This window comes from Nerophis ophidion, linkage group LG04 (genome assembly GCF_033978795.1).
Source record: "Nerophis ophidion isolate RoL-2023_Sa linkage group LG04, RoL_Noph_v1.0, whole genome shotgun sequence".
Taxonomy (NCBI): domain Eukaryota; kingdom Metazoa; phylum Chordata; class Actinopteri; order Syngnathiformes; family Syngnathidae; genus Nerophis; species Nerophis ophidion.
Window position 1 is genome coordinate 23,695,645 of NC_084614.1, and position 25,742 is coordinate 23,721,386.

The window sequence follows — 25,742 nt, forward strand, 5'->3', positions numbered from 1 at the left end:
TTAAGATGTGACTTCAAAGTGTTACTACTTACGTATAAAATACTACACGGTCTAGCTCCAGCCTATCTTACCGATTGTATTGTACCATATGTCCCGGCAAGAAATCTGCGTTCAAAGGACTCCGGCTTATTAGTGATTCTCAGAGCCCAAAAAAAATCTGCGGGCTATAGAGCGTTTTCCGTTTGGGCTCCAGTACTCTGGAATGCCCTCCTGGTAACAGTTTGAGATGCCACCTCAGTAGAAACATTTAAGTCTCATCTTAAAACTAATTTGTATACTCTAGCCTTCAAATAGACTCCCTTTTTGGACCAGTTGATCTGCCGTTTCTTTTCTTTTTCTCCTATGTCCCACTCTCCCTTGTGGAGGGGGTCCGGTCCGATGTCCATGAATGAAGTTCTGGCTGTCCAGAGTCGGGACCCAGGATGAACCACTCGTCTGGAGTCAAGACCCAGGATGGACTGCTCGCCTGTGTATCGGTTGGGGACATCTCTGCGCTGCTGATCCGCCTCCGCCTGGGATGGTTTCCTGCTGGCTCCGCTGTGGACGGGACTCTCGCTGCTGTGTTGGGTCCGCTTTGGACTGGACTCTCGCGGCTGTGTTGGATCCACTATGGACTGAACTTTTCACAGTATCTTGTTAGACATGCTCGACATCCATTGCTTTCGGTCCCCTAGAGGGGGGGGGGGGGTGCCCACATATGTGGTCCTCTCCAAGGTTCTCATAGTCATCATTGTCACCGACGTCCCACTGGGTGTGAGTTTTCCTTGCCCTTATGTGGGCCTACCGAGGATGTCGTTGTGGTTTGTGCAGCCCTTTGAGACACTAGTGATTTAGGGCTATATAAATGAACATTGATTGATTGATAATCAAACTGAATTGTTTGACAAATTATAAACAAACAAGTAATTACTTCTATTTATTCAGTTGTAGATAAATACGTGCAAATGTAATCCTAAAAAAAAGGCAGTATTAGATGTTGCTCTTACACCCAATGCCCGCTAGGGGCAGTAGCGCTGTAAAAAAATAAAAGGCTGACAATCTATGTCAACGAAAAAGAAGAATAAATTGACACAGATCTGCGCTAAACAGCTACATGAGCGAATGTTATGATTAGGCTGACTGGCTATTTTAGCTCATTTTTTTGGGTAATGCCAAATTAAAAAAAAATAGACGTTATCTGAAAAAAAAATGTTACAGGGACGGATGACCCGAACCATGATTGGACTATTTAAATCCGAGGAACTAAGCTCGTCAGCGCTAGCGGCCTAAGCTAACAGGAGTTAGCATACTTTCTCCCTCTCTCAGCGCCTCTTTCACGTTGCGTGCATTCGACGATAGAACACTTGTCTTGTAAACGTTATTATCGATGTAGTTTCGGAGTGCTGGATGGAAAGCAAGGGGGAGCGATTGTCATCCATGAGCTAACCGCGGGAATTCAGCGTTTACGTACCGCCAGCTAACATGTCTTTAGTCGCGTATGGAAGCAGTGATGACAGCGACGCTGAGGAAAGGTCTGCGGCGACACAGAGCAAGAAAACAGGCCAGGGAGGACTCTTTTCAGTCTTACCTTCCCCGAAAAAGCCAACGCCGACAGATGATGCCCAGCAAGTCAAGACGAGCTTATTTTCCAGCCTGCCCAAGCCCAGGAAGCGTACAGAGCCAGTGAGGATTACAGTGCCACATATCCAGAAAAATGATGTGAGTAGTTAGTGCTTACTGTCAACTAGGGCTGGGCAATATTGCCTTTTTTTTTAATATCGCGATATTTTTAGGCCATATCGTGATATACGATATTTATTACGATATTTTGCCTTGGCATTGAATGAACACTTGATACATATAATCACAGCAGATTCTGTGTGTCTACATTAACACATTCTTCTTCATACTGCATTAATATATGCTACTTTTAAACTTTCATGCAGAGAGGGAAATAACAACTAAGTCAATTAACCAAAAGTGTATTTATTAAAGTTATTAAAGGCCTACTGAAACCCACTACTACCCACCACGCAGTCTGATAGTTTATATATCAATGATGAAATATTAACATTGCAACACATGCCAATACGGCCGGTTTAGTTTACTAAATTGCAATTTTAAATTTCCCTGGAGTTTCTTCTTGAAAACGTCGCGTAATGATGACGTCACGGGCTGTTATGAAATATGAGCGCTGCACACACACACACATCTAAAAGTCGTCTGCTTTAACGGCCTAATCACACAGTATTTTGGACATCTGTGTGGCTGAATCTTTTGCAATGTGTTCAATTAATATTGGAGAAGTCACAGTAGAAAGATGGAGTTGGGAAGCTTTAGCCTTTAGCCACACAAACACACAGTGATTCCTTGTTTAAAATTCCTGGAGGTGAAACGTTCCTTTGGATCAAAGCGCGGTCAAGCCAACATGGATCCCTACCAAATGTCAACCAGCGGGTTTCGTTGAGAAAATTGTGGTTGTGCCGTCCATAGCTGCCGTCGACTCCCCTGAGACACTGCGCATCAAGACACCCGTGGAGACACACTTCCGATTATCAGGTACTATTTAACTCACTAAAAGACTAGCAACACAACAGAACGACAAGGGATTTCCCAGAATTATCCTAGTAAATGTCTCTAAAAACATCTGAATCCGTCCCAATGCAATCTCTTTTTTTTTTTAAACTTTTTTTTTTTTTTCCTAGTCCAATGCTATCACTATCCTCAAACACGAATCTTTCATCCTCGCTCAAATTAATGGGGAAATGATCGTTTTCTCGGTCCGAATAGCACTTTTTGTTGGAGGCTCCTATTAAAATCAATGTGGATATGTGAGGAGCCCCCACATGTGTGACGTCATCGTCTGCGACTTCCGGTAGAGGCAGGGCTTTTCTCTTAGCACCGAAAGTTGCGAACTTTATCGTGGATGTTCTCTACTAAATCCTTTCACCAAAAATATGGCAATATCGCGAAATGATCAAGTATGACAGATAGAATGGACCTGCTATCCCCGTTTAAATAAGAAAATCTAATTTCAGTAGGCTTTTAAGCAATGTCACAAACATTCAAGTCATTTCCAAAACATAAAGTGCAAGATTGTCAGAGACATTTTAAGTGTCAAATAAAAATGAGCAGGTGATGGAAACCCTGCTGTTTTTATTGGGAATTAATGGCCTACTGAAATGAGATTTTCTTATTTAAACGGGGATAGCAGGTCCATTTTATGTGTCATACTTGAACATTTTGCGATATTGCCATATTTCTGCTGAAAGGATTTAGTAGAGAACATCCACGATAAAGTTCGCAACTGGAGAAAAGCCGCAGACGATAACGTCACATGTTGATGGCTCCTCACATATTCACATTGATTTTAATGGGAGCCTCCAACAAAAACAGCTATTCGGACCGAGAAAACGACAATTTCCCCATTAATTTGAGCGAGGATGAAAGATTTGTGTTTGAGGATATTTATAGCGACAAACTAGAAAAAAAAAAAACGCGATTGCATTGAGACGGATTCATATGTTTTTAGAGACATTTACTAGGATAATTCTGGGAAATCCCTTATCTTTCTATTGTGTTGCTAGTGTTTTAGTGAGTTTAACAGTACCTGACAGTCGGAGGGGTGTGTCCAGGGCCGGGTGTTGACGCGCAGTGTCTCAGGGAAGTCGACGGCAGCTGTAAGGGCGGCACAAGGTCAGCTGATATCCGGTAAGAAGCGACTTTTTAACCACAATTTTCTCACCGAAACCTGCTGATTGACATTCTGTTGGGATCCATGTCCGCTCTGATCCATAGTAGTTTCACCTCCGGAAAATTTTAAACAAAAAATCACCTTGTGTTCGTGTGGCTATAGGCTTAAACTTCCCAACTCCGTCTTTCTACTTTGACTTCTCCAATATTAATTGAACAAATTGCAAAGGATTCAGCAACACAGATCTCCAAAATACTGTGTAATTATGCCGTTAAAACAGACGACTTTTAGCTGTGTGTGTGCGCAGCGCTCATATTCCTAACAGCCCGTGACGTCAAGCGTACACGTCATCATTACACGTTTTCAAGAAAAAACTCCCGGGAAATTTAAAATTGCAATTTAGTAAACTAAAAAGGCCGTATTGGCATGTGTTGCAATGTTAATATTTCATCATTGGTATATAAACTATCAAGACTGCGTGGTGGGTAGTAGTGGGTTTTAGTAGGCCTTTAAGTCTTCATTTGTTACCAGATCCGCACCATCTTTCTCTCGTACGGCTACGTTAGCAGCTAACATTAGCCACGTTAGCTGCTCTGCGAGGGCGTGTATGTGACGTGACAGTTTGTGACTTATGTAAGAATGTGCGCCTGCTTGTCTGAAAGAAGGAGAAACAGGAAAGAGCGAGGAGAGCCTGAAGTGTACGCCCGCAGCTAAAAGTCCTGCGTGCAAAGTATATTCGAATATTACGATATAGTCATTTTCTTTTTCGCACAGAGACAAACCCGCTATGTATCGATATATCGCCCAGCCCTACTGTCAACACAAGTTACACAACATTATCAAATAACAATCATTTGTTCTTTGTCATTAGTCAGACTCTGACGACGATGAACCAGTAAAGAAGAAGCTCCAGTCACAGGTGGGAAGGACTATCAAGAAAGATTACGTTCATTTGAACAAAAACATCTCGTCTCCTTCCAGGTTGCAGGTTCCGGTCTGTCATCCCTTCTCCCACAACCCAAAAACCTGACATTAAAGGAGATGGACAGACCATTAATTCCTCATACACTCACCAAGCGCTCCGAGTCCAAAGGAGCCAAGCTGGGACTGTCTAATCAGGGCCTCCTTGGCTCCAGCGCGTCACCTTCCGCCATCAAGGCTGCGGCCAAATCGGCAGCTCGGCAGCTAGCCAGACAAGTAGCAGCTACCGATGACCAGGAGGAGGACATTACACCGCAAAATTACTTCTCATTAGGTGAGAATCCCGAACCGCCTCCTGCGGTTGTCCCAGTCTATGAACCCGAGCCTGTTGCCCCCGCGGAGCCACTTCCACCGTTGCCTGCTGGCGAGCTGAGCCAGTCAGACGCCCCTCTTGACTTTGGGGGAGGCCATGAAGGCGCTGGTGCATGGGGTGGTCAGTATCCTCCATACCAGCAGCCTATGGCCGGTCCAGAGGCTTTACCTGAGGTAAACATTCCACTTTTACGTTAGGTATGGTGGAAATGTAACAGAAAATCAAGTGTGACATCATCTCATTGGACAGGGATACAATAATGAAGCCTATTACCAAGATGCAAGCTCTGGGTTGCCCGAGGCAGAAGAACCAGGCAACTCCGCCATGTTTGACGATGAAGCGGTAAGAAAAATCTGCAGTGTATTAGATTGTGTGAGTCGGTTTGGTGGACGTGAGCATTTCCTCTTTACGCCGTAGTTCATGCGTCTGCAAGGCAAAAGGAACCGGGGCAAAGAGGAGGTCAAGTTCTTGGAGATCAAGGGCGACGACCAGCTGAGCGGCCACCAGCAGTGGCTGACCAAGAGCATGTCGGAGGAGAAGAATAACCGTGGTTCTTTTAGCAAGGTGCGCCGCTCTCCCGCCGTCTTAGATCGGTTTGTGTACGCGGACGCATGCGCATATTTGTGTGTGTCAACAGAACTTGTTTTTTTTTTATTATTCTTGTAGAAAAGGGGAGGACAGCCTACGGGACAACAGAGACGCAAGCACCAAATTACATATCTCATTCACCAGGTGAGTCCCCTTACGTTAATACCACTGATGGCTAAACAGTACGATCAGTGTATACGTTTCACACTGACAGCTGAGTCGTTACATATAAAAGCGCATGCCGGGGTAGATAAAGCTGCTAGATGCTGACCACTCATGATACTTCAAATGCAGTAATTAAAAAAAAAAAAAAACATCAGTAGGTTGCTTACAGCCCCAGCAGTCGATACCAGTTTTGACCAAGTGTTCTGACGAGACGTTCAACCCCATTAAGTTGTTTGAATCGTCAAAGTGCACCCCCTTCGAAGGAATCCTTTACCAGATTAAATAAATGGGTTGTACTTGTATAGCGCTTTTCTACCTTCAAGGTACTCAAAGCGCTTTGACACTACTTCCACATTTACCCATTCACACACTGATGGAGGGAGCTGCCATGCAAGGCGCTACCAGCACCCATCAGGAGCAAGGGTGAAGTGTCTTGCTCAGGACACAACGGACGTGTGGAGGTTGGTACTAGGTGGGGATTGAACCAGGGACCCTCGGGTTGCACACGGCCACTCTCCCACTGCGCCACGCCGTCCCAAACAGATTATACTTTTTAAGAGTATAGAAAGCTATATTTAGTCCCTTCAGGATTTCAAAGGCTTTTTTTTGTGGTTGTTTCGGCCTAAAATGCCTGAATTCGCCACAGATTATAAAAAGATAAGTTGCGGCAGAAGTTGCGATGTTTTGAACCGTTGTATTTCTCCCATTATCATTGAATCAACTTATGATTTCATGAATTTATTGTCAATGTTTTAAGTGTTCTTTGTAATCTTAAATAGTACAAGATTGCAACAAATCATTTTTTGGTTGTCTACCACGCAGACTTAAAAGTAGACACGGGATGGCAGTTAAAGCTCATACTCAAATTTCATAGTCAAATTACCGTACTGTTATAACTAATAGCAATAACTATGAATACAAAAAGAAACACCACAAAATGTTTCCTATTGTCTGTTTTGTCATCCACAAGTTGCAGACATTGTATGTTAAGTCTTTGTCCATTTTAAACATTAATTTATGTTTTCAACTTTTTATCCCCGCACATTAAGAGTATTGGTGAGCTGTTAAGAGCGATCTATAGCAGTAATATTTTTTGGTAAATGTTGACGTGCGCGTTTCAGCGCTGCTTAGAAAAAAATTCCAATGGTAAAAATTAAACTGATTGGTTAAAATGTGCAGACTAGTTGCAGGCTTTCTACAAAATTGCGAGGGCACACATAATTTGCGTGAATTGTCAATTGCAAATTTCACAATTCCTAGAGGGACTGCATATTGGTGCTAATCACAGTCAAAGACTACGATCAAAGCTTAGGTCATCCATCCATCCATTTTCTTCCGCTTGTCCCTTTCGGGGTCACTGGGGTTGCTGTAGTCTATCTCAGCTGCACCTGGGCGGAAGGCGGCGTACACCCTGGACAAGTTGCTACTTCATCACAGGGCCAACACAGATGGACAACATTCACACACTAGGGCCAATTTAGTGTTGCCAATCAACCTATCCCCAGGTGCCTGTCTTTGGAAGTGAGAGGAAGCCGGAGTACCCGCAGGGAACCCACGCAGTCACAGGGAGAACATGCAAACTCCACACAGAAAGGTCCGGAGCTCGGGATTGAGCTCAGGACCTTCATATTGTGAGGCACATGTACTAACCCTTGGGCCACTGTGCTGCCAAGCTTAGGTCATGCTTGTTATAAAAAAATAAGTACTAATCCAATATACTGCAAAAGAAGGTACTGATGAAAACTGATGAAAAATAAACGTACATGCAAATATAGTAATTAAGATAAATACATTTTAAGTAAATAATAAATATAAGTTTCTTAACTAAGTTGTCAATAAAATCCAAGTGCATATTAAACTATAGTTTCACCACTTGCTGTTGGCATATTTTTTTTAGCTTAAAGGGGAACTTTCCTTTTTTTTTTTGGAATTTTGCATATTGTGCACAATGCTTATGAGAAAAAATACTTTTTTTTTTTTTGCATTCTGACTTGTAAAAATCGGCTTGTTCTAAGTGGCTTGCATTGCAGCTAATGTGAACAATCCATTTTGCTTCTAAATCACTATAAAAATGCATCTAAAAACTGTGAACAATACTTCATTTACATACTGTGATCCGTATAATAACCAAGCTGTAGCAACATTTTTATTGTAAGCGCGTACATTGAGGAACTCTTTTTCTAGCATATATATATATATATATATATATTAGGGGTGTAACGGTACACAAAAATTTCGGTTTGGTACGTACTTCGGTTCAGAGGTCACGGTTCAGTTCATTTTCGGTACAATAAGAATTCAACAAAATATACATTTTTTGGTTACTTTACCAAATTTGCTAAATATTCCACAGATATTTTTCTTAGTGGAATATTTGATGTGAAGTATTTAGAACCTTGGATAGGTCAATAATTCATAATATTGATTTTGATTCAATATTAGGTTTTGAGCAATGACTGTTTGAAAGAAAAAAAATCAAGCTTTATTAGTCAACGTTGCAACTTTTTCTAAATTACATTTAGCCTTTAAGCTTTTTTATTTCACTTTTGTTTATGTTTTTGTTTATTTTAATAGTATTTTAGAATGTGCTGTGGGCCTTTAAAACATTGGCTGTGGGCCGCAAATGGCCTCCGGGGCACACTTTTGACACCACTGCTATAGATAATAAAAAATAAAATCTGATAAAACTATGGGTGAAAAGCAGAGTCTGGCGACGCATGTGCATTTGTCATAACTCACTCGCTCTCGGTCTCTGCTGCGTGCACAATTTGTTTAGTTTTCAACCCCTTCTTAACCATGAATGTACATTGAAAATACACGCAACCCTAACTTAAAATGCTGGACATTTGAGCTATTTAAGAAACTCCACCCGGACAGCCCCGCAAAAGAGGACATATCCGGTGAAAAGAGGAGGTATGGTCAGTCTATCGTAGCCCGGTCGCTGCTAGCATGCCGTGTGTTGTGCCTCGGTGTGCATTGTTTACACAACGGGCGGTACGCTTCTTGATATGTCCGTGTGGAAACTCGTTCGGTATACCTCCGAACCGAAAACCCGTACCGAAACGGTTCCATACAATTTTTTTAATCATCATTGTGTTCTTGTCTCTCATAAGGATTGTGAATGATAGGCATAGTTCCAAAAAGTGCAGTTCCCCTTTAATAAACCTTTCTATGACTTTGGCTCCAGACTTCTTCTGTTTGTTTGATATTGTCATTACTGCCGCTAGTGATGGAAAAAGTGTATTACAACTGAGTATAACAGCTGAGAAACCTATTTTTCAGGGACCCTCGAGGGCGCACTTAAGGCCCAACATTAACCTACGGTTAAAAAACAATGATTTAATATACATGTTTTACACTACATACTAATAAATTACTCATTGGCCTAGTGTTTGGAGTGTCCGCCCTGAGATCAGTAGGTTGTGAGTTCAAACCCCGGCCGAGTCATACCAAATACTGTAAAAATGGGACCCATTACCTGCCTGCTTGGCACTCAGCATTAAAGTTTGGAATTGGGGATTAAGTCACCAAAAATGATTCCCAGGCACGGCCACTGCTGCTGCTCACTGCTCCCCGCACCTCCCAGGGGGTGAACAAGGGGATAGGTCAAATGCAGAGAACACATTTCACCACACCTAGTGACAATAATTGGTACTTTAACTTTAATTCAGTAGGTTATATTAATGAAAATATGTCAGGCTTGTATTGTGCTATCTACTTAATAAATTAGTTAGCTGCAAAGCCAGGTCAAATCCACACTTTTATAACATTTAAAACAGGTTCCCTACAAAGGGGATTAGATCTTGTGAGAATCCATCCATCCAATTCTACCGCTTGTCCCTTTCGGGGTCACAAGGGGTGCTGAAGCCTATCTCAGCTGCATTTGGGTACACCCTGGACAAGTCACCACCTCATCGCAGGGCCAACACAGATAGACATTGTCTGCCCTAATTAGAGACTTTGTATATTTCCGTTTGAAGACTACGGTTAGTTAGATAGAATTGTTGATTTGAGTTTGCAGTCTGGAATGCTTTAAGCAGCATTCCAGACTTACGTTTTTCCAAAAACATCAGACTTTCTAGTTTTCCCGAATGCACCATAAAGTCTGGATGTGAATTTCAATCCACACTATGATCACGTGTTGTCTAAAAAGTCCATTTTGCCTCGCCCTTCCCAGGCAAAAGAACGTGAGCTGGAGCTGAAGAACAGCTGGGCAGAAAACCGAATGACCCGCAGGCAGACTCAGGCAAAATACGGTTTCTGAATGCCAAACTCTTTGGACTCTATGCGGCGTGTGGAGACCCTGCCCGCATTTAGACATTAGGAGTAGTGCTTCCTGCTCTTTATGACCCGTAGATCTGAAACTGTGATGCACATTCCCCTCACACTGCCATCTTTTTGTTTTTGAGACAAACTTTGTTTTCATTTAAGACCATGCTCCTTTTAAGGAATCCAGTCCTTCAGTGGTTTACAATGAAATCTGCTATTGAACACATTTGAAGTACGATGGGTGGCTTTTAGAGTAACAAATGTATTCTTTTTAACATTTCTTCTTCCCGCTGATATGACAAACAAGTGTTAGTCTTGTTTGAATGCTGCCCATGCACAGAAATAGCATTGAAATTAACTGGAGACTCAAGTCAGCTGACACATGACATATTTACATGGAATCCATTGTTTTATATTAAAGATGTTGGTGCACACATGTCACTAAGGTTCTTGTTGGTCCGTTAAAGAAGCAACACATTTATTTTACAAATACATAGTCAATACCTGTATTTTGCAAGTAGCTAGACCTCAGTGGATGTTATTTAAGTGTCCTTTTTTAGGCTGTCACTAGGTAGCGCTATCATGTCTTGACTTGTCTTAACCTCAGAATTCTGTTCCAAAATGTCTCTCTCGGTGGCCTGCTGCTTCATCTGACGTCTGGCTGAGGGGTCCTCAAAGGGGACCAGTGACAAGGGGATGCGGACAGTGTCCATTCTGTTGACCTGCAATAAAATGGATATAATTTCCACTTTAGAGAAAATATTTTTACAATACACTGGTGCCTCAGTTTTCATTAGAAATCCAGTCCAAAATTCATATGATAACCAATTAAATGTTTTCCCATTTGAAATAATGCAAATCAAATTAAAACATTGGAAACAACTCTTTTCATAGTCAATAATTGACTATGAAAAATACATAATGATGGATGAAATAACACTTTTTACCTTTTTTATACTCTTGATGGCAGTTCTTTCTCAAATTCAATCAATGTTATTTCTCACCTTTATTAATAAAGTGCAGGCATTTGCTACTGCTCCCTGGTAGTTTATTTTGCAGCTGTACCCATACAAAAAAAGAGAAACCGCTTGACTTGCAGTTGCTTAACACAGTTATTAATTTCGCTCCGACATGAAGAAAGGAGACAGTTTATCGTTCTGTGTGCGTTCTATGAAAAAAAAACTCACCCACTCAACTGCATAATAAAGATAATGAAATTATTTCCTATCCAGACTGAGTCACCAAGGCATAAGATTCTTTGTTTAGGCACTCGATTCTGCAGAATTATATGCGGGCTAGGTTGTTACAATGTTTGGCGGTACAATGACCGAGACAGCATACACAAACTGGCAAACTTTTATCCGAAATGTTTTGGTCGAACGATGGAGTGTATGAAAACTAAGGCACCACTGTCAGGAATGTGATCGGGGAATACAAAAAAACCCAGAATCTTTTAACACTAGTGACAACTCCATTCCCAATCGCAATCACGGGTCTTTCACCGCACCACAATTATGTGCAATAGGATGCCACAAATTGATTTAACGAGGCCAGCAAAATGATCAAGTTAATTTTCATTGATCCTTACATTGATTACCATCCCAGGAGTTAAGCAACATTCCTTTAAAAGGAATTTTTTATTTAAATTAAATGGGATAGATATGTCTTAGTATTACACTTTATTTTTTACAGATCACTGAATACAACCACTAGTAATCACACCACATGTTCCAAAGCATGCAAAAAGGAATCCTTTCAGTGTTGCACTAACATTATGTCCTACAAACTACCAATAATCCACCTAAAATGTAAATAATAATCTTACCGTAACTTCACACCAGTAGTCGCCCAACTCTGTGATTGGCTCAAATGGAAGTTTCAACGCATGAGGAGGCACAACCGTGATCAACTGAAAAAAAAATTCCAATAAAATTCACACATGTTCAACACTTAAAGACATACAGTTGTGATCAAAATTATTCAACCCCCACACAATTTTGGTGTTTTAGCAAGTTGGACATTTATTCCGTATTTTGTTTATAGTCATATCAAATAAAGATGTGTCAAATAGACAAATGCAACTTAAATTGTAACACTGTATTTCACAAAATAACAAAAAATGACATTTTTCTTCATATATCATTGACAAAATGATTCAACCCCCTAGTTACATGCATCTTTAGTACTTAGTAGAACCCCTTTTGGCAGTAATTACATCCTTCAAACGTGATACATAACCGGACACAAGCTTCTTGCAACGATCTACAGGTATTTTAGCCCATTCCTCTTGGGCAAAGGCCTCCAGTTCATTCATATTCTTGGGCTTGTGTGCTGCAACTGCCTTCTTCAAGTCCCACCACAGGTTTTCTATAGGATTTAGGTCTGGCGACTGAAGGCCGCTCCAGAGTCTTCCAGCCCTTCTTCTGCAACCACTCTGATGTTGATTTAGAGGTATGTTTGAGATCGTTGTCCTGTTGAAAGTTCCAACGTCTCCCAAGCCTCAGCTTCGTCAATGACTTCATGACATTTGCAGCTAATATATCCTGGTAGGAAATAGAATTCATAATTCCTTGAACGCGCTGGAGATTCCCGGTACCTGAGGCAGAGAAACAGCCCCAGAGCACGATTTACCCCCCACCATGCTTAACAGTAGGCAAGGTGTTCTTCTCTTTGTAAGCTTCATTTTTTTCTCCTCCAGACATAACGTTGATTCAGAGGCCCAAAGAGTTCCACTTTTGTCTCATCACTCCATAGAACAGTTTCCCAAAACCTTTGGGGTTTGTCCAGATGATTTTTGGCATACTGGAGTCTATTTTTCATGAGCCTGGTAGTCAGAAGTGGGGTGCGCCTGGGAGTTCTGGCATGGAGGCCTTCATCTCATAGTGCGTGCCTTATTGTCTGGGACGAAACCTGCGTTCCCCCCTCTGCATAGTCCTGTTGTAGTTCCTCAGCTGTTACCCGGGGGGTTTTCACCACTGAACGCTTCAAATACCGGACAGCAGTTGCACACAGCATCCTCTTTCTATCACGCCCAGGTAGTGTTTCCACTGTGCCTTTAGTTTTAAACTTGCAAATTATGCTCCCAACTGTGTCTCTTGGAATGTGTAATGTCTTTGCTATTTTCTTATATCCATATCCTTTCTTATGAAGAGAAATTACCTCCTCTCTTGACTTCTTTGACCACTCCCTGGACTTCACCATGTTGCAAATACACCATTGACCATCTACAGGAAACTGAGCGTCACAGTCTTTTTCAATCAGTTTAATTGTTGCTTGTTATGGTTCTAATCACATCTTCAAGTGTTTTAAACACCTGATTGAAAAGACCTTATTCAAATTCTGTTCTTAAGAGTTATGATCTTCAAGGGGTTGAATAATTTTGTCAATGAGATATTAAGAGAAATGACACTGTTTGGTATGTTACAAAATATAGTGATGTAATTCAAGTTGCATTTGTCTATTTAATGCATCTTTATTTGATATGACTATAAACAAAATACGGAATAAATATCCAACTTGCTAAAACACCAAAATTGTGTGGGGGTTGAATAATTTTGATCACAACAGTACATACATATATATATATATATATATACAATTATTATTATTTTTTTTTTAACAGAAAGTGCATACCTTGCGAAGAAAATGCCTCCTAACGACCTCGTTGGTGAGCTTAAAATTCTCCGAGGGCATTTTGTTGATGGTCAGCTTGCAGCGCTTGAGGAACTCGACTGTCTGTAAAACACACGGCCAATAATTAAATTACTAAAGTACAGTGCTACCTCAGCTTATGAGTATTTTGAGATACAAACAGTCTCTTTTTGCTTTTTGTTATTCTTTAACCCTTGTCCCACGGGCCCACAACGGGAATTACTCACTGCTCTCCTCACCTCCCAGGGGGTGAACAAATGCAGAGGACACATTTCACCACACCTCGTGTGCGTGTGAAAATCATTGGTACTTTAACTTATATGATGTGTATGTTCAGTTTGAAGGTTAGCGGTCTGCAGTTTTTTTTTTGTTTTTTTTCATTGTATTTTTAAATGCAATGCTGTTAGTGCAGTCCTCAAATAGTTTGTGTGTGTGTGTGTGTGTACTATTAAACTTACAATGTTATGGACAAATTATAATATTTATAGTCACCGTAGAGAATGGTGGGGCGCAAAATATTTCTTCCTTTCTAGGGGGGTGAGACAGAAAATTATTGAGAAGCACTGTGTTAGAGTAAAATATAAACAAAGAATACACACTTTGTCTTTATAACACTTTCAGCCCTATTGACTCCCGATTTAAACTGCTATTTATAACAGACTGTAATCCTGTAAATCAGGGGTGCACATTACGTCCATCGCAAGCTACCGGTCGATTGTGGAGGATGTGTCAGTCGATCGCAAACCCAGCATTTAAAAAATAAACCTAAAAAATTTGTGATCGTCAATCTTTACTATGACGTCACTTTCATCACTTGATTGACATTCACGGAACCCGAGGGTCTTCTGAGATGTCGCTGGCAGCTGTCAGATCATTATTAAAAAAAACATGACCGAGAGGAGGGCAAGAAACACTTTTTTTTTCAACAGTCTCGCGCCGTACCTGCTGTCAAAACCCTACAGACAGACTGCACAGTTGCCGTCTTCACAATAAAAGTCCTGCTTCATCCTGCCTACGCTAACAAAATAAGAGTCTCAGAAAGCTAGCGTGCACAAGTTATCAAGCTACGGCGTTTGCCGCCAATGTTTTTCTTGCAAAATGTATAAAAAGGAGTATGGAAGCTGGACAAATAAGATGCCAAAAACTAACCACTTTCATGTGGTATTGGACAGAAATGAGGACTTTTTTTCTCCTCCATTCGAAAATGTGGACCTTGTCAGCAGTGCAGTCTGATTCTACTCAATGCAAGTCATCAGAATCAGGTAATACACCAACTTATATTCTTGTCTTCATGAAACAAAGGAATCTATATGCGTTAAACATGCTTGTGTTATCATTAAACACTTTTAACGTGTTAACAAAAACATTACTTTCATAAATAATTGAATATAAATTATATATATAAGAATGAGGTAGATTCCTTCGACTTGGTCAATTGAAAAGTAGCTCGCCTGCAGAAAAAGTGTGGGCACACCTGGTGTAAATCCTATAATACTATGCTCTTTACTTAAAAACCGAAGTAATCTCTTGCCAATTGAAAAAAAAAAACGAGAATATTGTTTGGTGTAATTGTGGCCCTTAACTTCGAGATGGTACCAAAACAAAATCCATGATCATATGTCTCAAGAGTTTTGACAAGCATAAATTAGTTAAACTGCCATTAAACTGCTGAAATGCCATGAAAATGATCTTGGGCAGTATGTATGACATAGAAGAGAGATATAAGGCCTTGTTCAAACTGCAGGTCAATTCTGATTTTTTTGCCCATATGTGAACTATTATTTGATTTGTTCATGTCAATTCAAACAGTGTAAGTCAGAATTTTTCAAATTCGGTCGAAGCCTCTTTCAAGTGGATATAAATTATATATACATCCAATGCTACTGCAGTCTGAAAGATCGAGTCGCGTTCACTCAACCAATAATAACAATCAAAAAGAGATAAGTGTCATACTTATTTGCCAAAATAGACGGTTGCAAAATAAATAGTTGACAAATGAGCAGAAAACAGGTGATAATGTTTTACAACTAGCAGCCTGCGGACCACAAAGCTTTTAATTTGGCCCGCCGAACAACACCCAAATGGGCTTGATGTAACCATTCAAAACAGGGGTTCTCATGTATGCAGTACTCCTGCCACTTGGAAGGGGAAACAGTGAAGCATGTGTCACAATGAAATAGCAGTTGGTGAGCAGAAGATGATGGCATTATGAGCCCTCAAAAATGTTTCATAAATCATAAACATTTGACTTTTAAAATAAATTTGACAATAAAGTATGTATGAAAATTGCTGACTTTGTGATGTCTTTTGTATTTGTGGTTGTGTTGTTTTTGGCTGCTTGGTTAAATATACTTTGCGTTGAATTTGACCAGCAGATAACGCTACACTTTAGGTTTTTTGTGTTAAACCACGTGTGCAACATTTGCTGTGTGTATTAACACTACACTTATTTATGTACAAACCCTGTTTCCATATGAGTTGGGAAATCATTTTCAACCTATATTCAGTTGAACATGCTACAAAGACAACATATTTGAATAATCATTAACTTTAGAATTTGATGCCAGCAACACGTGACAAAGAAGTTGGGAAAGGTGGCAATAAATACTAATTAAGTTGAGGAATTCTCATCAAACACTTATTTGGAACATACCACAGGTGTGCAGGCTAATTGGGAACAGGTGGGTGCCATGATTGGGTATAAAAGCAGCTTCAATGAAGTGCTAAGTAATTCACAAACAAGGATGGGGCGAGGGTCATCAATTTGTAAGCAAATTGTCGAACAGTTTTAGAACAACATTTCTCAACGAGCTATTGCAAGGAATTTAGGGATTTTACCATCTACGGTCCGCAAAATCATCAAAAGGTTCAGAGAATCTGGAGAAATAACTGCATGTAAGCGATGACATTACGGACCTTTGCCATTCATCAACAACCCCCAGGAATGCCGCCGGCTTCGCTGGGCCCGCGCTCATCTAAGATGGACTGATGCAAAGTGTAAAAGTGTTCTGTGGTCTGACGAGTCCACATTTCAAATTATATTTGGAAACTGTGGACGTGGTGTCCTCCGGAACAAAGAGAAAAATAACCATCCGGATTGGTATAGGCGCAAAGTTCAAAAGCCAGCATCTGTGATGGTATGGGGGTGTATTAGTGCCGAAAGCATGGGTAACTTACACATCTGTGAAGGCACCATTAAAACTGAAAGATACATACAGGTTTTGGAGCAACATATGTTGTCATCCAAGCAACGTTATCATGGACGCCCCTGCTTATTTCAGCAAAACAATGCCAAGCCACGTGTTACAACAGCGTGGCTTCGTAGTAAAAGAGTGCGGGTACTTTCCTGGCCCGCCTGCAGTCCAGACATGTCTCCCATCGAAAATGTGTGGCGCATTATGAAGCGTAAAATACGACAACAAGATTGTTGAACAACTTAAGCTGTACATCAAGCAAGAATGGTAAAGAATTCCACTTTCCCAACGCTTCAACAATTAGTTTCCTCAGTTCCCAAACGTTTATTGAGTGTTGTTAAAAGAAAATGTGACTTAACAGTGGTGAACATGCCCTTTCCCAACTGCTTTGGCACGTGTTGCAGCCATGAAATTCTAAGTTAATTATTTGCAAAAAGAAAACAAATTTATGAGTTTGAACATCAAATATCTTGACTTTGTAGTGCATCTAATTGAATATGGGTTGAAAAGGATTTGCAAATCATTGTATTCCGTTTATATTTACATCTAACACAATTTCCCAACTCATATGGAAACAGGGTTAGTTTGTAACATACACAACGGACATTATTTATGTAAAATAGATAATGGAAGATATACTTTTTTAATGTTTATGTTTTCAGTCTTGCAAACTTGATTAAACAAAGCCATACAAAGAAATAAAACTGAGGAAGAAAACTAATTCAAAAGAAGGAACATCAATCATCAACAAAACCTAGCTTCTGCTTCTTAAAGGTGTTAACTATCTGTCAACTGTACACGCTTGAAACAAGTAGCGAAGGCAGAATAATGAATTTATTGACAGTGCAATGTGAAAGCTGATGTGTTTACTTTGTCTCAAAGGAATACAACCTGCCGAGAAACTTTCTAAAGAAACATGCAAATTTTGATGTCCTGCCCCTGAGACCTTGGGCTCTTGAAACTGCGGCCCTCTTCATGATGTAGTTGAATTACCCTGTTTTAGGAACTCGTGTCCATTAACAAGGAACTCTGACTGTTCACCCAAACGCTCTTCAGGATAGGATTTGAAATGCCAACAATCTGCAAGATGCAAAATGCTTGCCATCTTCCTTCTTAATCTTCTATGCGCAATAATTCCACTCAGAAAGTGTTGACTTTGATTGCAAAAAAATCTTTGAAATGACCACAAACGCGCCAGGACTGAGACCTACTACAATTGGAGATAGGTTTACCTCCGCAAACACTGCAACATGTCATGACGTCATGTCTGCATCCACGTCAGATTGCATTCACATTAGACATTGCATTTTTTTGTGATGTGAACGACTACATAAAAAGATCATATTTGACTAAATGAATCCAAATTAGACATCCTACCCCACAGTGTGACATAGCCAAGTCCTGCCTCCTTTCTCACTCATTCTAGCTCAATAGGCACCAAAAAATATTTTGTCTAATGCAGGGGTAACCAACCTTTTGAAACCAAGAGCTACTTCTTGGGTACTGATTAATGCGAAGGGCTACCAACCAGTGTGATACACACTTAAATAAATTGACAGAAATAGCCAACTTGCTCAATTTACCTTTAATAAATAAATCTATATATATATAAAACAATGAGTATTTCTGTCTGTCATTCCGTCATACATTTTTTTTCCTTTTACGGAAGGTATTTTGTAGGGAATAAATGATGAAAAAAACACTTAATTGAACGGTTTAAAAGAGGAGGAAACACGAAAAAAATGAAAATTAAATTTTGAAACATAGTTTATCTCCAATTTCGACTCTTTAAAAGTCAAAATTCAACCGAAAAATAGAAACAGAAAAACTAGCTAGTTTGAATCTTTTTGAAAAAATGTAAAAAGGAATTAATGGAACATCATTAGTAATTTTTCTGGATTAAGATTAATTTTAGAATTTTGATGAAATGTTTTAAGTAGGTTAAAATCCAATCTGCACTTTGTTAGATTATATATAACAAATTGGACCAAGCTATATTTCTAACAAAGACAAATCATTATTTCTTCTAGATTTTCCAGAACAAAGATTTTAAAACAAATTCAAAAGACTTTGAAATAAGATTTAAATGTGATTCTACAGATCTTCCAGATTTGCCAGAATAATTTTTTTGAATTTTAATCATAATAAGTTTGAAGAAATATATTACAAATATTCTTCGTTGAAAAAAAAGAAGCTAAAATGAAGAATTAAATTAAAATTGATTTATTATTCTTTACAATAAAAAATAAAAAAAATTACTTGAACATTGATTTAAATTGTCAGGAAAGAAGAGGAAGGAATTTAAAAGGTAAAAAGGTATACGTGTTTAAAAATCCTAAAATCATTTTTAAGGTTGTATTTTTTCTCTAAAATTGTCTTTCTGAAAGTTATAACAAGCAAAGTAAAAAAATAAATGAATTTATTGAAACCAGTGAAGACCAAGTCTTTAAAATATTTTCTTGGATTTTCAAATTCTATTTGAGTTTTGTCTCTCTTAGAATTAAAAATGTAAAGCAAAGCGAGACCAGTTTGCTAGTAAATAATTAAAATTTAAAAAATAGAGGCAGCTCACTGGTAAGTGGTGCTATTTCAGCTATTTTTAGAACAGGCCAGTGGGCGACTCATCTGGTCATAACGGGCTACCTAGTGCCCGCGGGCACCGCTTTGGTGACCCCTTGTCTAACGTATCAAAATCAATTATGAGACCTATTCAAGGCTGTAATTACCATCCATCCATCCATTTCCTACCGCTTAACCTCAAATATTTCGCTATGCAACTTATTTTTTTTAAAGATGACATTTTCTCATTATAAAAAAAACTTTGTTATTCTTCACAAAAAGGCCATAACACATTATTTTTAAATATGAAAACTTAAAATATAATAAGATATCTGTAGATGTAAAGTAGGTAAAATATTTTAAACGTTTCTTACATTTTCCAAATTTTTGCACCTTAATTTCAAGGGTTTATTGATAAGTGTTCAATTTTAATTTTATAATGTTTACATTCAGCCCTCGGCTTCATATAGCAGAGGAACTCACCATTTGTCCAGTTCGGGTTTGGACTCTTTCCTCGAGCGTCCCCTCGCGCATACGCTGTGTACAAAAAGATGAATATTCATGTTAGAATGTGACATGTGAAGGTACAATATTGGAAAATACTGCAATTTAATGCACACCCTTAACTCCTCCGAAAAAATCTGTTTGTTCTCTGGAGATGCATACACTGCAAGCCCTTGGGCAAGAAGTTTATTTCGCCCAATTGACTTTTTAACACACACAGTATCTCCTCGTCCACCCAACTCTGTAACAAAACATGAAAAACGAATACACATTTTCCTTGCGTTACTTTTGTCCGATGGGACTCACTTGGGACTGTCTGAGTCAGAATGACTTCCATCTTTTCTTTGGCCGCATTTTTGGTGTCCCCAACCATTTTGTAAACGCGGTGCCTTCGGGGGTTCAGCCTCGGCGGACTCCCAACTTTTGACAATGGTATATGCCACCAGCGCTCCACTATGACAGTGCTCTGGGGAAACATAATAGACAAGCTGTATGTCATCTGAGTCTTTGTCTGCTCTTTTCAAAAGTTAGGCAAGACATTTGAAGAAGAACCAGTCCAGAATTACATACATTTATAAGTCAATTGAATCCTTGTCACAGTAATTGTACAAACACCGTTTCCATTTGAGTTGGGAAATTGCGTTAGATGTAAATATAAACGGAATACAATGATTTGCAAATCCTTTTCAACCCATATTCAGTTGAATGCACTACAAAGACAATATATTTGATGTTCAAACTCATAAACTATATATTTTTTTGCAAATAATTACAATTTCATGGTTGCAACAGGCGCCAAAGTAGTTGGGAAAGGGCATGTTCACCACTGTGTTACATCACCTTTTCTTTTAACAACATTCAACACAAGTTTGGGAACTGAGGAAACTAATTGTTGAAGCTTTGAAAATGGAATTCTTTCCCATTCTTGTTTTATGTAGAGCTTCAGTCCTTCAAAAGTCCGGGGTCTCCGCTGTCGTATTTTACACTTCATAATGTGCCACACATTTTTGATGGGAGACAGGTCTGGACTGCAGGCGCGCCAGGAAAGTACCAGCACTCTTTTTATACGAAGCCACGCTGCTGTACCACGTGATGAATGTGGCTTGGCATTGTCTTGCTGAAATAAGCAGGGGCGTCCGTGAAAAAGACGGCGTTTATAGATGGCAGCATATGTTGTTCCAAAACCTGTATGTACCTTTCAGCATTAATGGTGCCTTCACAGATGTGTCAGTTACCCATGCCTTGGGCACTAATGCACCCCCATACCATCACAGATGCTGGCTTTTTTTTTTTTTAAATGTGGACTCGTCAGACCACAGACCACTTTGCATCAGTCTAACTTAGATGATCTCGGGCCCAGAGATGCTGGCAGCGTTTCTGGATGTTGTTGATAAATGGCTTTCGCTTTGCATTGTAAAGCTTTAACTTGCATTTACAGATATAGCGACAAACTGTATTTAGTGACAGTGGTTTTCTGAAGTGTTCCTGAGCCCATGTGGTGATATCCTTTAGAGATTGATGTCGGTTTTTGATACAGTGCCGTCTGAGGGATCGAAGGTCACGGTCATTCAATGTTGGTTTCCGGCCTTGCCGCTTACGTGGAGTGATTTCTACAGATTCTCTGAACCTTTTGATGATATTATGGACCGTAGATGTTGAACTCCCTAAATTTCTTGCAATTGCACTTCTGTTTGACTATTTGTTCACGCAGTTGTGGACAAAGGGGTGTAACTCGCCTCATCCTTTCTTGCGAAAGACTGAACATTTTTGGGAAATCAGAATCAGCGAAGCTGTTTTTATACCCAATCATGGTACCCACCTGTTCCCAATTAGCCTGCACACCTGTGGGATGTTTCCAAATAAGTGTTAGATGAGCATTCCTCAACTTCATCAGTATTTATTACCACCTTTCCCAACTTCTTTGTCACGTGTTGCTGGCATCAAAATATAAAGTTAATGATTATTTGCACAAAAAAAAAATGTTTATCAGTTTGAACATCAAATATGTTGTCTTTGAAGTATATTCAAATGAATATGGGTTGAAAAGGATTTGCAAATCATTGTATTCTGTTTATATTTACATCTAACACAATTTCCCAATTTCGTGAGATCGACAGGCGGATCGGCGCGGCGTCTTCAGTTATGCGGACATCGTACCGATCCGTTGTGTTGAAGAAAGAGCTGAGCCGGAAGGCAAAGCTCTCAATTTACCGGTCGATCTACGTTCCCATCCTCACCTATGGTCATGAGCTTTGGGTTGTGACCGAAAGGACAAGATCATGGGTACAAGCAGCCGAAATTAGTTTCCTCCGCCGTGTGGCGGGGCTCTCCCTTAGATATAGGGTGAGAAGCTCTGTCATCCGGGAGGAACTCAAAGTAAAGCCGCTGCTCCTCTACATCGAGAGGAGCCAGATGAGGTGGTTCGGGCATCTGGTCAGGATGCCACCCGAACGCCTCCCTAGGGAGGTGTTTAGGGCACGTCCAACCGGTAGAAGGACACGGGGAAGACCCAGGACACGTTGGGAAGACTATGTCTCCCGGCTGGCATGGGAACGCCTCGGGATCCCCCGGGAAGAGCTAGACCAGGGGTGTCAAACTCAAATACAGAGTGGGCCAAAATTTAAAACTGAACAAAGCCGCGGGCCGCGGTTGAACAAATTAACCTATTAATAGGGACCCAAACAAATTTTTCATTGAATATTGATGAAACAATGCTTATATAACTTTATAGTGACATGCAAAATTGAGTTTTAAATAATAATAACAATATTAATAAAAAAAAATCAATGATATTTCAAATCAAATTTAAATAAAAATTGAATGCCTCTTTTGTAGTTGCAGCCTTTTGAGGTAAATATTAACATTAACTTTTTCCAGAGGCTAATACATTTAAAAATAAAATAACAATGAATAAATCAACCATGGGCTTCACGGTGGTAGAGGGGTTAGTGCGTCTGCCTCACAATACGAAGCTCCTGCAGTCCTGGGTTCAAATCCAGGATCGGGATCTTTCTGTGTGGAGTTTGCATTTTCTCCCCGTGAATGCGTGGGTTCCCTCCAGGTACTCCAGCTTCCTCCCACTCCAGCTTCCTCCCACTTCCAAAGACATGCACCTGGGGATAGGTTGATTGGCAACACTAAATTGGCCCTAGTCTGTGAATGTGAGTGTGAATGTTGTCTGTCTATCTGTGTTGCCCTGCGATGAGGTGGCGACTTGTCCAGGGTGTACCCCGCCTTCCGCCCGATTGTAGCTAAGATAGGCGCCGGCACCCCCTGCGACCCCACAAGGGAATAAGCGGTAGAAAATGGATGGATGGATAAATCAACCACTCAGGCCTTTTTACTGCTCAGTTAATGTTGGGCTCAGGTGGGCGGGGTTTGTTGGTAGCGGGGAGGGGGTGTATATTGTAGCGGTCCGGAAGAGTTAGTGCTGCAAGGGATTCTGGGTATTTGTTCTGTTGTGTTTATGTTGTGTTACGGTGCAGATGTTCTCCCGAAATGTGTTGGTCATTCTTGTTTGGTGTGGGTTCACAGTGTGGCGCAGATTTGTAACAGTGTTAAAGTTGTTTATATGGCCACCCTCAGTGTGACCTGTATGCTGTTGATCAATTATGCATGCATTTACTTACATGTGTGTAGATGCCACATATATTACGTGACTAGGCCGGCACGCTGTTTGTGAGGAGGAAAAACAGACTTGACGACAGGTTGTAGGGGACGCTAAAGGCAGTGCCTTTAAGGCACACCCCCAATATTGTCCGGGTGGAATTTTGGAGAATGGTTGCATCAGGAGATTTTCGGGAGGGAAACTGAAATTCGAGAGTCTCCCGGGAAATCGGTGAATGCGGTGTTACAGCGGCACCGCTGTATAACACCGGCCAGCCAGCTCTAATGTTAATTTGATATTGCCTCAAGGGCCAAAAGAAATTACATGGCGGGCCAAATTTGGCCCGTGGGTCAGAGTTTGACACCTATTAGCTAGATGATGTGGCTGGGAAGAGGCCTGCTTAGGCGGCTGCCCCCACGACCCGACCTTGGATAAGCGGAAGAAGATAAATAAATAAATGGGTTGTACTTGTATAGCGCTTTTCTACCTTCAAGGTACTCAAAGCGCTTTGACACTACTTCCACATTTACCCATTCACACACACATTCACACACTGATGGAAGGAGCTGCCATGCAAGGCGCCAACCAGCACCCATCAGGAGCAAGGGTGAAGTGTCTTGCTCAGGACACAACGGACGTGACGAGGTTGGTACTAGGTGGGAATTGAACCAGGGACGCTCGGGTTGCGCACAGCCACTCTCCCCACTGCGCCACGCCGTCCCTTGGATGGATGGACAATTTCCCAACTCATATGGAAACAAGGTTTGTATTTGATTTAGATAAGACAGGTGGTGCCTTCATGATCCACCACTAAAATATGGAAATTGGTACTATTTGGTTTCAGGGTATTGCCTTTAAACAAAACACACGTCATCTGACCCATTCGTAAAAAATCGGCGTTAATTGCAGCATTTTTATGTATTAATTACAATTTATATAAATCATGGTAAAACTTTACAGTCAGCAAGCTTTCCAGCTGAGGTAAACCTTCCTGCATATTCTAGTAAATAAGAGTATATATTAACATAAAAACAATGTTGACACTGACTTGGACGGGAGTAACAGAGAAACTCCTGGTGGTCATTTGGCAGAGCAGATCCTGAAGGGCACGGCGGTTCAAACTCAGCATGTTTATCCCACGTCGTTTACAAAAATAGAACTCGTTCTTCTTCCCCAAAATAATTTATGCTTTACACAGGTCACACATTGGTTAAGATACTGTGTGATATTGCTCACTTTACGATTCAAGTCGTAAGCTTGCTAACATGCTGGTGGACTCATGTTGACGTCACAGGACCCTTCTTTTATTGCAGTCATAGCACTTGCCTGAATAGAAATGCTTTCGACAAAATGATGCTGTATTTGCATTTCACTAAATAAATCTTACGAGTATTTAAAGTCCCATGATTCCCAATTCAAAAGAAAAAACTTTTTTTTAAATTTCTTTCGCATATTTTCGTTGCTGAAGTAGTAGTCCCGGAAATAGCCTGAATGAAAATGTGTTCCACTTCACGAGCGTTCAATAGCAATTCCCTCCATCCATCCCTTTCCTACCGCGTATTCCCTTTGGGTTCGCGGGGGGCGCTGGTGCTTATCTCAGCTACAATCGGGCGGAAGGCGGTGTACACCCTCGACAAGTCGCCACCTCATCGCAGGGCTCAATAGAAATTAGAAGTGGTAATATAATTGAATGGATTGTAATACAATGTATTACAAGAACAACATTTAACAGCCTTTTGTGTCCTTTTTAAAAATGTTTGTGCTATTTGTGCCACAGGACCACCATATTTTCATTTATTTAATTATATTCATAATCTATTCCTATTAACCTATCCGATAAACAAGTGGTTCTCAACCTTTTTTCATTGATGTGCCCCCTGTGAAATTTTTTTAAATTCAAGTATCCCCTAATCAGAGCAAAGCATTTTTGCTTAAAAAAAGAGATAAAGAAGTAAAATAATGCACGTGTCATCAGTTTCTGATTTATTGAATTGTATAACTGCAAAATATTTCTCATTTGTAGTGGTCTTTCTTGAACTATTTGGAAAAAAAGATATAAAAATAACTAAAAACTTGTTGAAAAAGAAAGTGGTGCAGTGAAAGAATGGCCATGTGCAACCCGAGGGTCCCTGGTTCAATCCCTACCTAGCACCAACCTCGTCACGTCCGTTGTGTCCTGAGCAAGGCACTTCACCCTTGCTCCTGATGGGTGCTGGTTAGCGCCTTGCATGGCAGCTC

General features: G+C 40.4%; 2 protein-coding genes across 2 annotated transcripts; one reads left to right on the forward strand and one right to left on the reverse strand.

The window, feature by feature from the left end:
• Positions 1–1,014: 1,014 nt before the first annotated feature.
• prcc (proline rich mitotic checkpoint control factor) lies at positions 1,015–10,430 on the forward strand. The gene is made up of 7 exons (XM_061897528.1): positions 1,015–1,698; positions 4,545–4,592; positions 4,655–5,140; positions 5,217–5,309; positions 5,385–5,531; positions 5,634–5,699; positions 9,898–10,430. Exons 1-7 carry the CDS (start codon positions 1,462–1,464, stop codon positions 9,982–9,984), a joined length of 1,164 nt encoding a protein of 387 aa, XP_061753512.1. The 5' UTR covers positions 1,015–1,461; the 3' UTR covers positions 9,985–10,430.
• Positions 10,380–24,821, reverse strand: mrpl9 (mitochondrial ribosomal protein L9). Its single transcript, XM_061897529.1, has 7 exons — positions 24,553–24,821; positions 20,204–20,363; positions 20,014–20,138; positions 19,877–19,930; positions 13,623–13,724; positions 11,815–11,898; positions 10,380–10,711 (listed from the first exon to the last, which is right to left on the reverse strand). Exons 1-7 carry the CDS (start codon positions 24,631–24,633, stop codon positions 10,532–10,534), a joined length of 786 nt encoding a protein of 261 aa, XP_061753513.1. The 5' UTR covers positions 24,634–24,821; the 3' UTR covers positions 10,380–10,531.
• Positions 24,822–25,742: the final 921 nt, after the last annotated feature.